This window comes from Sceloporus undulatus, chromosome 2 (genome assembly GCF_019175285.1).
Source record: "Sceloporus undulatus isolate JIND9_A2432 ecotype Alabama chromosome 2, SceUnd_v1.1, whole genome shotgun sequence".
Taxonomy (NCBI): Eukaryota; Metazoa; Chordata; class Lepidosauria; order Squamata; family Phrynosomatidae; genus Sceloporus; species Sceloporus undulatus.
In genome coordinates this window covers 170,631,869-170,647,338 of record NC_056523.1, presented here as the reverse complement: position 1 = coordinate 170,647,338, position 15,470 = coordinate 170,631,869, and the positions used below count along the sequence as shown (strand labels likewise).

Below are 15,470 nucleotides of genomic sequence, written 5' to 3'. Positions count from 1 at the left end.
CAGTGCCATCCTGATGTTGAACAGGGGTCAGACTACATGTCCTCTAGGATCCCATGGAATCCTATGTATTACTTCATAGCAGAAGGGGGTTGGACTGGATGGTCCTTGAGGCTCCTCTCAACTCTACCATTTCTTGTTGGGGCTTCAATCACAGTTTATTTGTTGAGACTGGGCTTTTTTCCCCTTTTGTGTGTGTGCCTTCTGTTTTTTTTTTCAGAAGAGGAATGTTCTTTAAACATCTGCCAAACTTCCTTTTAACATGGTAATTGAGTTTGAAATGCAAAGTAATTAGCATAATTATTCGACTTGTCTTTTATTGTCATTCGAGAAATCTGTGAAAAATATTTCACTAGCTGCTGAAAGGGAGAGAAGAAATCACCTTTTGAAAAGGGGATTTGTGGAACGAATATTTTTTTTTAAAAATTCTCATCAAGTTCTCAATGAACGAGAAGAAAAACATGGGTTTCTCAAATCATTAGGTGCCTCTGGCCCTTCCCTGGCCATATGCCCATAGGGAGTTGCTTAACTCTATGCACAATTTGGAAAGCAGAACACATTATATACCAACTCAGGCTTGTTTCAAGATCACCATAGATCTCTGGGAAGAAGCCTATATATTGAGATCTATAAAAAGAAGGTGACAAGGCAATCCTCATGCAGAGAATGCAGGAAAGGTAGACACAAATCTATTGTTGTTATTCCAGAACATGTAGAATTTTATTTATTTTTTATTTAAGGGATTAATATCCCACCTTTCCTCCAAAATGGGAGTCAAGGTGGCTAGAAGTACTCATGCTGTGCATTGGCTCTGCTGGTGAAATCCTGGGTTTCTAAGGTGTGGGCACTTATTGTTGGGTGCTGTTCTCTCTCCATATCACATCTATGCAAAAATGCCAGGAAGAGACATTCAGAGTGCAGAGCAATCAACAACATACCCAAACATGTGAAAGATTTGATTTCCTTCTTTTTCTTTTCCCAGTCTCAAATGACTGACACAGGGAGATGGAGTGACTGGGTTAATACAGCCTTCTTTCAACGACTCAGAGGCTGTACAGACAGGCAAAAAGAGGTGCATTCATGCTGGCCTGAAAGGGTGGCATTTAGATGACGCCCACTTAAAGGCCGGCAGGAACGCGCCACGTCCGTGCTATATCCAGGAAAAAGCGGCTTCAAAAAGAAGCTGCTTTTTTCCACTTCTTTTTGGAAAAGGCAGCTTCATGCCGCCTTTTTCTGACCGTCTGTTTAGCTCCTCACTTTCCAATGACTTGCTCTTTCACCCATTCTAAATTACTGTATATCCAGAACCTGTGTATTCGATATATAGTCCACTCTTTTGACCATGTGTCAAATTAATATTTTTTCCCACGTTTTCCCTCTCATGAGGGAGCTGCAGTTACTGCTGCTTCTTCTGTTCCTTTCCTGCCTTTATCTCAGCCCAGTTCTCTCCATGGCTGGGTGGGTGGGGGACAAGGAGGAATACTGTCCCAGTTAGGCTCACCCTCTTTTTGTGTCTGTCTGTTGGTGTATGTGCATGAGCTTCCACCAGTCGCATCAGCCTGTGTGCCTCTCACTCTGACCCTACCCTCTAGCCAATCCATTCCCTTCACTCAGCTGCCACCATGTGGCTGCAGTTACTCCTGTTTCTTCTACTACTGCTGCTTTCGTTCTGTTGCCTCAGCCTGGCACCCCTCATCCCTTGTACTGGCTTGGCAGTGGTGAGGAGGAAATACCACCCCATCTCCGCTCACCCTATCTTTGTCTTTGGGTGGCTGGATGTGTGGGTGCAAGCACCTCCACCAATCTCATCAGCCTCTCCGCTTCCTCTCCAGGCCAATCCACTCTTTTTACTAAGCCATCATGAAGTAAAACATTAGTAGAAGAAGAAACAGAAGTAACTGCAATCACATCGCAGTGGCCAAGGACCACAAAAATGTCCCTGCAGGGCCTGCATGAAACAGCAGATACTGAAACAGCAGATACAGGGGCTGCACATAACACTCACTTGTTTTAGGCAACATACTTTTGGAAACAGGGACAGGAGTGTCATGTTGAGAATCCAATCATTCTGTAGAGAACAAGCACAATCAGGTGGTGAATTAAATTATTGCACATGAGGACAACATTCAACGATGTAATTGTTGTACTGTATTGAGAAAGACTTTATGCAGCATTACTTTTGTGAAAAGTTGATAGTCACGATGTCTCACCTTTCCTTGCTGCCTTACATTTATTTACTGTATGCAACCCTCTCGTTAGTTGCTTAATACTGTACAATACACTGCAGTACTGTACCCTACATCCTACTTCTAACCAGGGCCGGCTCAAGGTATTTTGCCACCCTAGGTGAGAAATATTTTGGCACCCCTGTCACCCCCTCATAATTATTTTCACTCCTTGATTTCCGCTGTTTAATTTGTTAAAACTAAACATGACATAAAATTTAGGTTCCAATCTTTAGTCAAAGTATTGAGAATTAGTCAAAAAACCAATTAGATTTTTACAGGTTAAAGACTAATTTATTGCTGTGATATTTGGAATGGAGACTAATGTACACATATTCCTTTTGCAAGCTGGAAGCATTATTCATTCTAATGATGTGGAAAAATCTAGATCCTATCCCCATGAATTTATGGGGTAGTAGTGGTCCTTCTATGACCCCTAAAAACTAAACATCTTCACCCAAGGGGCAGAAAAGGATGTCACAAGAAAGAGAACTAGTAGGGTCATCAGATGAAAGGACCAGGGCTGCTGCCACACTGGAGAATTAATGCAGTTTTATACCACTTTAGCTGCCCTTGGCTCCCACAGTGACCAGATGTCCTAACTGCAAAGGAGGACAAGGCACTGCAAAATGTAGGACTTTCAAGTAAAATGGAGGACATGACCAAGTACAAGCTGAAATCCCTCATATAAATATAAATTCATGATTCTTAGTGATGCTCAAAACCAGGGGTAGGCCACCCTTTTGAGCCGGGGGCTGGGTTGCTGTCCCTCAGACAACTGGGGGGCCGAAGCCAAAAAATAAATAATTAAGTTTTTTTAAAAAAATAATTAAATAAATAAACCGGGACAAATGTAGGACAAAATTTTCAAATGGAGGGAACTTTTTAAATAAAAAATGGAGGACACGCAAAAAAAATTGCTGATTTTTTAAAAAATGTTAAGATAAATGCATGTTTCTGAGGCTTCTACAGACAATTGTCCCACCATGCCCCTTGCGCAAGACGCCAAAGGCCCCAGCGGCAATCGGCAGCAGGACTGGGCTGGGGCCGGTCCCAAGGCCTCACCGGGCCGCATCTGGCCCGCGGGCCGCAGGTTGCCTACCCCTGGTATGGGAGGATTGTATGGAAGGAGGCAGTCCTGTAAAAAAGTTTGACCCAAGCCATGTAAGGCTTTAAAGGTCATAACCACATCTTGTACTATGCCCGGAAACCAATAGGCAGCCAGTGGAGTGATTTTAAAACAAGTGTAATGTGGTCATGTCTCAATTTTCCCATGACCAACTTGGCTGCCATATTCTGCACTAGCTGAAGTTTCCAGGCTAGGCACAGGTAGCCCCATGTAGAGTGCATTGCAGAAGTCAAGTCGTGAGGTTACCAAAGCGTGTACCACAGTTGCCAGGTCCCCCGGATCCAGGAAAGGACGCAGCTGGAGTATCAGCTGAAGCTGATACAAGCACTCCTGACCATCGCATTTACCTGATTTGTCATCTGGAGGAATGGGTCAAGGAGCACCCCCAGACTGCAAACAAAGTCCTTAGATGAGAGTGTGACCCTATCTAGGACTGGAGGGCATCAGCCAAAGCAACCATGGTGTTCTCAACTCCATGACTTCAGTCATGACCAAGAGTGTTTCCAGACCAATGGCTTTTTGTACTATCCAGTTATTGCTCTTCTGTTCTAGATGAAATTAAAGTTGACTTCCCACACAGTCAGAGACATTGCATCTTTTCCCTAGAGTTAATTCTACAGGTTGGGTTTGGACAACATGACAAGCCCAAGGAGCCATGGCTCCTGCTTGCAGTGTGAGTGGATAAACAAACTGTTTTGTGTTGTCTGAATGTAAGCACAGAGAAAAGGAAGGAGCACAAAGGAGTATCCAGTGTGTCTGGCAAAAAAAACAGAGGTGAGTGTTCCTCCGCCCACTATCTACCACTGTCCTCTCCTCCCACTGTCTACTAGAGAGTCAGTAGCCATGTTGGGCAAGGACTACTGCAGCTGAAAGTTAGGGTTTACAAAATGAGGGAGGAGAAATATCTTCATTTCCTTTTATGGAGATTTTCAGTACCTCATCCCACTCTATAATCTGTTCAGGATTAAAACTGCAGTAGACCTATCCTATATACAACCTGACAACCCAACTTCTGCTTTCCCCAAAAAGGGATTGGATTGGGGGGGGGAGTTCCATTATATATTATGTTGTTGCTGTATGCCTTCAAGTTGTTTCTGGTTTATGGGTGTTTTCTTGGCAAATTTTATTTTTCAGAGACTCTTGCCTTCCTCTGAGGCTGAGAGTGTGCAACCTGCCCAAGGTCACCCAGTGGGCTTCCAAGGCCAAGTGAGGATTCAAACACTAGTCTTCAGAGTCCTAGTCCAACACTCAAACCAGGCTGAGACAAAAATAAAAATACCCCAGTAGCCAAAATTGGTAAATCTGTTGGGCATTTTTACTCCAGCCAGTTTTGGTTGGTCCGGTTAACCACAATGAAGTGCAATGAAAATATATGTGAAAGGAAAAGAAGCAGAAGCCTCACAATAATCCAGGACTTCCTCACCAATGTCCAGAGAATACAGAAAAGCTTTCTGTCTGCTGCAGCACCTTCTCAGTTGGTTAGGAAGGCAGACAGGTAATTCCATGTAATGATTTGTGCTGGTGGATCCTATATTACAGGAGTCATTATTAGTACTGTCCTCAGGGCTTGGATTGGCAGGACATTAAATTGTAGACCAACAGGAAAAACAGCATTCTAGCTGTGCTTAGGCAGATTTGCCCTAATGTGAAGTGCAAGAGAATTTGTTTTAGACTCATTCTGGAGGGTTTATTTTATTTTATTTTGGGGTTTTTTACAATTGCATCATGCTCTGCAGTCTCTTTTTTAAGGCATGTGGATTGTGTTAATGTGTGTTTTTGAGAAAGTGGGGAAGAGAGAACCTAAGGGCCATAAAAAGGCTATAAAGAAGTGGGTGTGGAGAGTTTGGGGATAAACATAGAAGAGGGTGTTGGCAATCCTAATCTGAATGCCAGAGCACACCACAGTAAAAGTTCAAGTGATGACTTGTGGGGCAGACTATAACTGATCTTCCCAACTGTTCCTCCAAGAAAGAAGGTAAGGGGGCATTTCATATTTTTGTCTTCTTTCCTAATCTCCTCACCAGTGTTTCACTTCTTCTTTTCGCCCTTACTCTTTGGCCTTCTCATTGAGGGATTCATAGTTCTACTTCTGACACTTTTTTTGTCTTATAAACATAGAGTGGTGTTTCTGTTGTAGATGCTGGCAGGTTTACTATTATTTGCCATGGGATTTGAAATCTCTCAGCAGGTGGAAACCAGTTTTCCAAAGGAAGGCCTTCACCCCCAATTTGGATGTGAGAGTTCAACACCCAATTACTACTATGTTGCGGGGAAAGTAGACATGTATCAGGTGAGCCCAGCCCTTCCCACCATCCCTAATAGCCCTCTTGACAGTCACATTTGGGAGGTAACCTGTCCCTAATAAGCATTCTGTTATGTGTTTGTAATTGTAATCTTCTCACCTTTCCAATTAGATATACATATTAGCAACAACCCTGGCTGTTTCTTCTCACATTTGATTGTTTGGCCTTGACAGATCACTCACTTTGTGAAATCCTGATGGTATTTCTAGAAGGCCTGGCCTTCTCATTGTCTTTTTTACCTTATCCTACTATTCCTGTATCCCAGTTCACCTTTGACATTCTGTTCTTTTCTTCAGCTTAATATTCCTTGCTTTTATTAATTGTTCTTCATTTTACTGAATGAAACTGAAGTCTTTATTGACCATAAAGACAAAGACATATGTGAGTCACCTATCTGGCTGGAGGTGTCACATGTTCAGGCTAATATATATACCCTGTGTGGGTATGTGTCAAGTTTCAGAATTTCAGGCTCATGGGCTGGTGGGAAAATCCTTTTTGCTTTTTATTTAATGGACCAGTTAATAAACATAAGGAGGAAGAACTGTTCAGTAGTGGAACAGACTGCTTCAGAAAGTGGAATGTTTTAAATAAGAATAACAATAACAACAATAACATATTTTTTTTACCAACCTCTCCCTATGGATTGAGGTGGGGGACAACAATTAACAAACAAACAACAGTTAAAACATATCAATTAAAACGACAAATAAGATGTGTACATATTAAAACAATCCACATTTAAAATTCATAACTTAAAATTATGGGTAGTTTTTATGGAGTAGGTAGGTTTTTAATTTGCTTGTAACTTTTGTGTGTTTTATGTGATTTTATATTGGGTGTAGATGCTTTTAATTGTTTTGAAGTTTATTGAAATTTTAAATGTTTTGTCTGTGAGCCGCCTTTGGTCCCTCTGTGGTGAAAGGCAGCATATAAATGAAATAAATAAATGCATAATTTAAAAAGCATCTGGATAAACCTGCCAGAAGAAACTGGTCTTCAATGTTCTTTTAAATTCAGACCATGTATTCAGCTGACAAATCTCTTCCAGCAGGTCATTCCACAGTCTAGAGGTAGCTGAATAAATTTTACATGACTAGAGAGATTTTAGTTGTGGATTCCTGCACTGTTAAGGGATGGTCTTTATGGCCCTAGAGAACTCTTGGGACTACTTTCAACTTCTGTAGTGCTACAAATTTCTGGGCCGGTACAGACCGGCCCTTTGTGCCACCCTCGTCACATGCTAGCGTTGCCTCAGAACAGAGTGTCCACACACCCCTCAACCCTAGCACATGACGAGGGCATCACAATGGCGGCGCCCTGTATACATGGGTGCCGCCATTGTTACGTAAGCACCGCGTGGCATACGCACGGCGCCACATGCCGCTTGTGTAACCAGTGTGCCACAGTGTGCCAACGGCACACTTGTTACAATAACGCTTTGCACGGGTTCTTTTTCCTCTTCAGGGAAACCGCACAATTTGGCAATTGCGGCTTCCCTGCAGAGGAAAAACAGGCGCCAGGAGACCGCCCTTTTTGGGCAGTGTGTACCGCGTCTATATTGAAATCCTATCTGGTCCCACTCACACAGCATTAACTCTGCTACTCATTTTCCACACAGACTCTGACCTCATCTACTGTGGAAATGTGGCTTTGAGACCATTCCAAAATTCCTAATCAGCCTCCATACACAGCCCACATGAAATAACTTCCATGCTAGTAGAGACTTTCAACAAAGTTCAATTCATAACAATGATCTGCAAGGCAATATACTCCATACAATCAGTGCTTTTGCTTTCCTTTTTACTTCTTTGACCAATTAATAAAGTTACTGGTGGGGTACAGACCGCCGCTTTGCGGCGGTCTGCCGCCGCCGCCAGTAGGTCCGCGGGGGAGCCGGAGCCTTCACACGGCCCGACTCCCGCGCGGACCGAAAAAGAAGCTCCAAAATGGAGCTTCTTTTTCCGTCGCGTTTGCGACGTAGCGAGGCGCCAGGGGCGCGCTCGCTACGTCACAAGCGACGCGTACGGATGCTCAGCGTCCGATACGCAAAGATGGCGCCGGCCATGTAGAAGGGCCGGCGCCATCTTGTACGGACGGAGTCCGTACTAGGCCCAGGGGCGTCTATAAGAGACGCCCCTTTTTTAAAATGGGACGTCCTCCGGACATCCCAACTGTTAACATTCAAAGTATACTCTCAGTGGTCTGAAGGGCTGGAAGAATGCAATAGTGTTGGATGTACATGACATAATCACAACCCAATGAATTGTTCTTTCTGCAGTTGTTGTGTGCCTTCAGGTTGTTTCCATTGTTTAGTGACCCTAGGACAAACATTTCTGTTTATGTTCTGATCAGTTTGCTAGAAACGTCAACTTGATGAATTTTTATTTATTTATTTATTTATTTTTATATCCCACTAAGGGACCCAAAGCAGCTTCCACTGTAGGTTAAAACAAAATAGCTGAACAATCTGCAGTATTTTAATATATATATTTTACAAAGAACAATGCAATTAAAACATACATTTAAAACAGTTAAAACACACACATTTAAAATATAAGAAGCAGCACATTTGCTGTATATCCTTTAAAGTCAACCAGTTACGGCCTTATGGTCCGTTTAAATAAGAAGGAGTGGTCATAGGTGGCACACTAGTTTTAATTATGCAAATACACTCCTTGCTACCACCAAAACCTCGGCATCCAGGCTCAGACATAAGGCCAGGAGTACGCCCAAGCTACACATCTGTAACTTCAGGGAAAGAGTAATCCATCCAATACAGGCTGAATCCCTATTCCCTGACCTGACTTCCCAGGAGCACCAGGATGTTTGCTCCCATCCAATCCATTACTGATAAGAGATACTGGTTTAGTACTGAAACAGCTGCATAAATTAACAGGGCCCTAGCACTTCTACCTTATGTTTTTCTCTGCAGGTTTTAGACATGTGGATTTACTTGGCTGCTCTGCTAGGACTTTACTTCCTTCACCGATGGTACAGGGAGAGACAGACTGTGGAGAAACTAACAGAGAAATACATCTTTATCACTGGCTGTGACTCTGGATTTGGGTACCAACTTGCCAGACAGCTGGATGCCCGAGGCTTCCAGGTGTTGGCAGCCTGTCTCACCCAGAAAGGGACAGAGCAACTGGAAAAGTCCACATCAGAGAGGCTGCAAACCACCTTTTTGGATGTCACCAGTACAGAAAGTGTGGAAGCAGCAACTCAATGGGTGAAAGGATGTGTTGAGAACAAAGGTAAATGATTCTCTACTTTTATTATCATATATATACACTGTGCATAGGTGAGGCCAGCAATTTCCTTATTCCAAACATTCATCCTTTAACAAGAAGTAACTGATTTGGCCCACTCTTTTGACAACACCAGGTTGCCCAGCTAATTCTACAATGTGAGAGTTCTTGCAAGGAAGGCTGGCCCGTTTCTGAGAGCTTAGGAATGTTGCAGTGGCAGAAAAATTTTCAGCTCAAAATTGTAAAAGATGGCAAAACTTTGTAGTACTATGCCTAATTCCTTTCAAAATCACACTGAACATATACAGTCCATGATCTATAAGATCTGACAATTTTGGTGATGACAAATGAATATATGTTTTGAAAGCATGCTAAGTAGGAGCATCTGTTTCAATTCAAAATCTCAAACATATCAGGTAACTTGAAAGGGAACTTTAAATACTGTACCAGCTTTTAAGGTTCAGGATATTTCCCTTCTTTGGTCAACATTTCCAAACAATAAGATAGAACAAGCTGGGCAGACTCTACTCCTCGTTGTCACTAATTTACACACACTATTTTGTTAATGACTAATCAGCCAGGCTTGTTTGGGAGCAAGAAATAAGGACCCAGGTTTAAACATGACAATAGCAACCTCTTAGTTTTGTTCAACAGTTTGTCATTCAGAAATTCATGATTTGCCTTGTTTGCTTTTACAAAAGGAAGTGTGAACAGAGTACACACATCAGCATGCCACACATTCACAGGGAGATATCCCATAAATCCTAGTATGTTGTCATTTGATAGTGCAGCCCCTTAGAAGTGGGGAGAAAGATAACTAAAAAGAATACAATAAGAAAACAGAGATGAACGATTATATGACATAATGTAACTTAAAATGAGAGTGAACCAAACTCATATTTTCTCCATCTTAATACAGTGTGTGATGCAGTTGCACTTCAACATCCAAAGGGCCACATGATTCCCATCCTAGTTCTCAGTTATAAATTGAAGTTTAAACAGTGTTCAGAATACAAGAATATTTCAGAAAACTCACAAAATAGTTGACAAGATGCCAGAATCGGGGTTCATTCAGTCAGAACTGAAAAGGCTACAAAAATGGAAAATGGAAACTGTCCTGAACCAGACAATTCTCTCTTCATACAGGGCTCTGGGGCTTAGTAAACAATGCAGGTATAGCTGTTCCTCAAGCTCCCAATGAATGGCTGAAGAAGGATGATTTTGCAAAACTAATAAATGTAAACTTGCTTGGTATGATTGATGTGACGTTGCACATGCTACCCTTGGTCAGAAAAGCCAGAGGGAGAGTGGTCAATATGTCCAGTGTGAACGGAAGACTGGTGGGCTCTGGAGCCTATTCCATATCCAAGTATGGTGTGGAAGCCTTCTCTGATACCCTGAGGTAAGATACTAGCTTATTAACTTTTTTTGTTTTGTTTGTTTTTTTGCTTACTTAAAGTGGCATGGGTCTTCTTTCCCACTAATTATAAAGTAATAAGACAATCAGGCTCCTCAGTTGATAGGAATAATAAAAGATAAGAAAATGGGAAGCCGCCTTGTACTGAATTATATTGTTTAAAGCACACAATATAATCAGATTGGCACCAGTGCTTCAAAATTTCCAACACTTTGGTGCAAACCTCGCTGTTTCAGCCAAGTATTTCTGATGCACTTTTTTGCAACCACAGCAACTATCAGGCACAGGTATTATATATAGTGTTAGAAGCAAGAATGCATTATAGGATTAATTTTTCCTTTACTGGCTAACTATCTATGCAAAAGAAGGGACCCAAGAATCACTGTCTGGGATTATCATACAAAGAACTCAATTTTCTTTTATAATTTAAAAAAAAATTATAATTTATCTTTTATAACTTGGACATTCTTAACTCCATTCAAACCTGTGTATGTCTGCACAGAATAGCCATACTCCCGTTGTAAAATTGCAGCCTTCTCTTAAATATATGTGTTTCATCCTAAAACATCCTTGTTCTTCACAAAGAAGATTCTCAAGAGGCTGTAGTCCTGTACAGACAAACTTGAAAGTAAATTATCTTGGGTTCAGCTGGACTTATTTCCATGTAAGTCTGCAAACAGAGGTTCCAAGAATTTACATGGTCTTTCTAAGGTTATAAAACACCCTGGAGGTTCTGTGATAGCTACTTCCTAGCACGTTATCTCAGTAGTATTTGCACAGCAAGAGCTGTATTCTCTCTTCTCTTTAATCACAACACAGATAAGAAGCAGCACTCCTCCCCTTCACCCCACCAAATAAAAATGCCACCATTTCTGACTTCTCTCAGTGATTATTTCTATGACAAATTTCCACCATGAAAGATTTGGGATTTTGTGGAGCTGGTGTTTGCCTGTGTGCGTTGTCTTGAAAAAAATGAGCTGTAGAGCAACAAATGAGGCTTAGAAGTAATTAATGAACTACTAATTAATTAACAGCTAATTAACTGATTAATTTATTAATTAGTTTTTATCTACCATTCTGAGATGTGGTAGCATCACCCTTCTTACCCATGAAACTGCTGTCTAGCTTGTGTTGCACTGTTTCCTATTAAGTAGTCGAATTCAAAGATACAGCCATGTTAGTCTGTCAGATCGATAGAGAAAGAGATCTGCATGAATGTACAGAGATCACAGGTGCTACAAGGTATGCCCATTTCCTCTTAAAATATTTCTAGAGTAACTTTAGGAATTTGGATGAGTAATATGTATGTAAAGAGAAAGAGAGAGTGAGAGAATTTCACCAAATCTATCAGAAGTGTCAAGCCACACAGTGTCACTGAATATTTAAAAAATTATCTTGCCCATTCAAGGAAGAAACAGAAAGTATAAGAAGTATGGCTAGAACCAGTATGATGGTTGCAGTGCTACACACATATTCCTGATTTCCATTTAACGGCGTCAGGCTTTCATCCCAGTAAATACTGTACGCAAAATGCCACATGGAATGGTACGGTATCATTACAGATGAAGTGATCTTTTTCTTTCCATTCAGGAGAGAGCTCCATCCCTTTCAGGTCAAAGTCAGCATTATTGAACCCGGTGCTTTCACTACAACTATTTTGAACACCATGGAGGAGAACTTCCGGAATACATGGAGCAAGGTGCCTTCTGACATCAAAGAAATCTATGGGCAGCAATATGTAGAGAGCTGTGAGTAATTTGAACACATTTTTCTGGAATTTGTTTTGTGGACCTTACATGTATGCATATTCCTCAAGAAATATAAAGCAATGGAGAATCATAGAATAGAACTCAGAGAGTTGGAAGAAACCACAAGGACCATCCAGACCAACCCCCTGCCATGCAGGAACTCACAATCAAAGCACCCCTGACAGATGGTCATTCATTCTCTGTTTAAAAATCTCCAAAGAAGGAGACTCCACCACACTCCGAGGAAGTGTATTCCACTGTTGAACAGTTCTTACTGTCAGGAAGTTCTTTCTAATGTTTCAGTGGAATCTCTTTTCCTGTAGCCTGCATCCATTGATCTGGGTCCTATTCTCTGGAGAAGCAGAAAACAAGCTTGCTCCATCCTAAATAAGACACCCCTTCAAATACTTAAACAGGGCTATCATATCACCTCTTAACTTTCTCTTGTCCATCCCCAACATCCCCAGCTCCCTAAGTCTCTCCTCATACGGCATGGTTTCCAGGCCTCCACCATTTTGGTCACCTTCCTCTGGACGCACTCCAGCTTGTCAACATCTTTTTTGAATTCTGGTAATTTTGAAAGCTGGTAATTTTATCAAAAAGAGAGAGAGAGAGAGATCAGATTATTCTGGCATGACTTGTTTCTCAGAACCTCATGTTGACTTTTTGTGGCATTCCCTTCTAAATGTTCATACTCTAATTTTGTTTCATTATTTTTGCTGTCCTCATATGTGTGCTACTTTTCTAGACAATGGTAGTGCTTAAGTAATGTGTATGCTACCTCCTCAATAATACTTGTGTTTGTGTGTAGTTCTCACATACTGATCATATACAGGCCAGGCAGACAGGCCAGAAAATAAAGGTATAACAAACACAATGGCCAATTAAAACTGACTGAAATCAAAATCAAACTGAACCGTCTAAATGGAGATGTGGGGAAGTCCACTATCTAAGACCATTCCTACTAAAACAGAACTTTATTAGGACCTCCACTGTATAGGCTCGTGTAAATAAACCTCAAATATAAGGGCAACCTGACTAGGAAAGGAGAGGTCCAAAAGCAGGGTCCTGGCAGTGGAGTAACCTGGCTTGGTGACACCCAGTGCAGGGCCGGAGCTGGGGGGGGGGGGGGGGGGGGGGGGGAGACAGTGGCAACCTGCCCAACCCTCCCCTCCTGCTACCTTGATCACCTTCCATCCTTGTCACTGCTTCAGTTCTCTCCCAAGGGAGAGAGCTGAGCCAGCAACAAAACCACAAGGGACATACTCACCCTACTGCTGCCCTCACTGCTGCATCAGTTCCCTCCCAGGCCAGTGATGAGGCCATGGTGGGCACACTCAACCCTTTGCCATTGCCTTGCCTCCCTTCCCATACACAGAGCCATGCCAGTGACGAGGCCACAAAGGGTGCACTTGCCTCTCCACCATAGTGGGTGGAGGACTCCACAGGGTGTCACTCCTCCTCTGGGATGTCACTTGCTGCAGTCCACACCCCCTGCACCATGTAGTGGCACCACTGGGTCCTGGCACAATCAAGGGAAGCACAGTAAACAGAGAATTCTCCCCAAACTCCAACAAAACATTTGAAAACAATCCTGCTGCTAAGTAAGATCGCAAAAGAGCACAAGCAAAAGAGCACAAGAAAGAGGGAAATATATGATTATACAGTCTGCACCTTCTCCCAGGCATTATGATTGGAGAGTGCTGGTGAGATTCTTGTCCAGGATTGAAGCAAGATCAGCCAATAGGGACAGTTTTACATTCCTCCCTTTCCCCATCTCCCTGTACTGGCATCTTCCTTATGATGCTACTTTGCAATATTTAGGAGACATACCATCCGGCTTTTGTTCAGCTGCATTTTGTTGCTGCATCACCACAATGCTCCAAACTGGTTCAGACTGACGTAATCTAGACTCAACCCAGATATAATCTTGGACTACACCTTTCCTTTATATTTTTCTCATACAGGCTGCAAGTTACACCAAAATCTCTCAAAGGGAGCCAACACCAACCTCTGTCTAGTCACTGACTGCATAGAACATGCCCTGATGTCCCTCTACCCTCGAACTCGCTACTCTGCAGGCTGGGATGCAAAACTCTTCTTCATTCCTCTGTCTTACATGCCAACAGTTGTGTCAGACTATGTTTTTGCTCACTTGAAGCCAAGGCCTGCACAGGCAGTGTAGATAATTTTGCAGAAAGACCATTACAGGCATTCAGTCAAGTCTACAAGCGGTGTGAATAGAGGAATCTCAGCAGCAAAATGTCTCAAAGTGGTGTTTTGGTATTTTTAATAACTATCTTATCTTACCTTTGATCTCTAAGCCACTGAGGTCATTTGGCTGAGGTGAGGTCAACTTAAATCTCTCATACACCATGAACATCCTTCAGTGAATCCACCTTCCAACAGACCAAGGAGTGAGAACATGTTTGATTTTGGAGAATACTCAAGGAAATAGGTTGCATTACAGCAATTGAATCAGGCTACCTGAAATACTTAGAGTAGAAGTCCAAGGAAAACATGGAGAAGAAATGGCTATGCCAGGGTTTAATTTGCCTGAATAATATGCTCTGCTCCTCTCCAGCAACACTATTTTTCTTCTAGAACAAACCAGCTTTTCCCAAAGACTCTTTACAGCTATAACACAGAGAATGGATATAGCACCTTACAGTGTAAGACATTACCTGTAATTGTTTAACCTAGGGATATGACTTGCCTAAATACCCAAAAGGCACCAGATGTCATCTGATCTTGGAAGCTAATCAGGGCCAGCCCTGGTTAATTCTTGAATGGGAGACCACCCACAAATACCAGGTGTTATAGGCAATATTACAATATTACAATTACAATATTACTTTATTGTTATTGCTGTGATGTATTTGATGGGGGGTGTTTTGTATTTTGATTCCTTTGCTTTGTAATCCGCCTTGATTCCGCAAGAAAAAGTCAGAATATAAATAAATTGTGTTGGTGGTGTTGTTATATTTCAGAGGAAAGAATTGACAAAACCACCTTGTGAGGATTCCTTGCCAAAGAAAACCCTATGAAATCCATGGGGTTATCATAAGTCAGCAGGCGCCTTGAAGGCACATACACACAAGGATCGTCAAACATCATTACTTCTACTAATCTATGCAATGAGGGCCCATCTATCTCCACCCCTATTGCAATGAGCACAAGGACTCCTTGTGTTATTCATTGAAGGGAGCACAGCTTCATCATCCCCCCCAGAAAAACTGGCCTCTGTTAGTGCTTTCTAGTCTTTCTTAAACCCAGAGGCCAATAGTACTCCCGGAAGCCTCCAGGAGGCCATAATAGTGTAATTTGTGCTAGTACTCTATATTGCTGTAATTGGAAGGTTCTAGGATTGTAGTGCTATACCCTCCAACTATTCCCATTTGAC

At 42.1% G+C, this 15,470-nt stretch overlaps 1 protein-coding gene across 2 annotated transcripts; it reads left to right on the top strand.

Annotated features, from left to right (window-relative positions):
* The first annotated feature begins 601 nt into the window (after window positions 1-601).
* Window positions 602-14,854, top strand: LOC121921046 (retinol dehydrogenase 7-like). 2 transcript variants are annotated; one of them, XM_042448511.1, is made up of 5 exons: window positions 602-674; window positions 8,587-8,908; window positions 10,049-10,304; window positions 11,910-12,067; window positions 14,035-14,854. In XM_042448511.1, exons 2-5 carry the CDS (start codon window positions 8,596-8,598, stop codon window positions 14,250-14,252), a joined length of 945 nt encoding a protein of 314 aa, XP_042304445.1. In that variant the 5' UTR covers window positions 602-674; window positions 8,587-8,595; the 3' UTR covers window positions 14,253-14,854. The 2 variants fall into 2 exon arrangements, with proteins under 2 accessions (XP_042304445.1, XP_042304444.1); XM_042448510.1 differs by lacking the exon at window positions 602-674 and adding an exon at window positions 4,714-5,641.
* The last annotated feature ends 616 nt before the right edge of the window (window positions 14,855-15,470 follow it).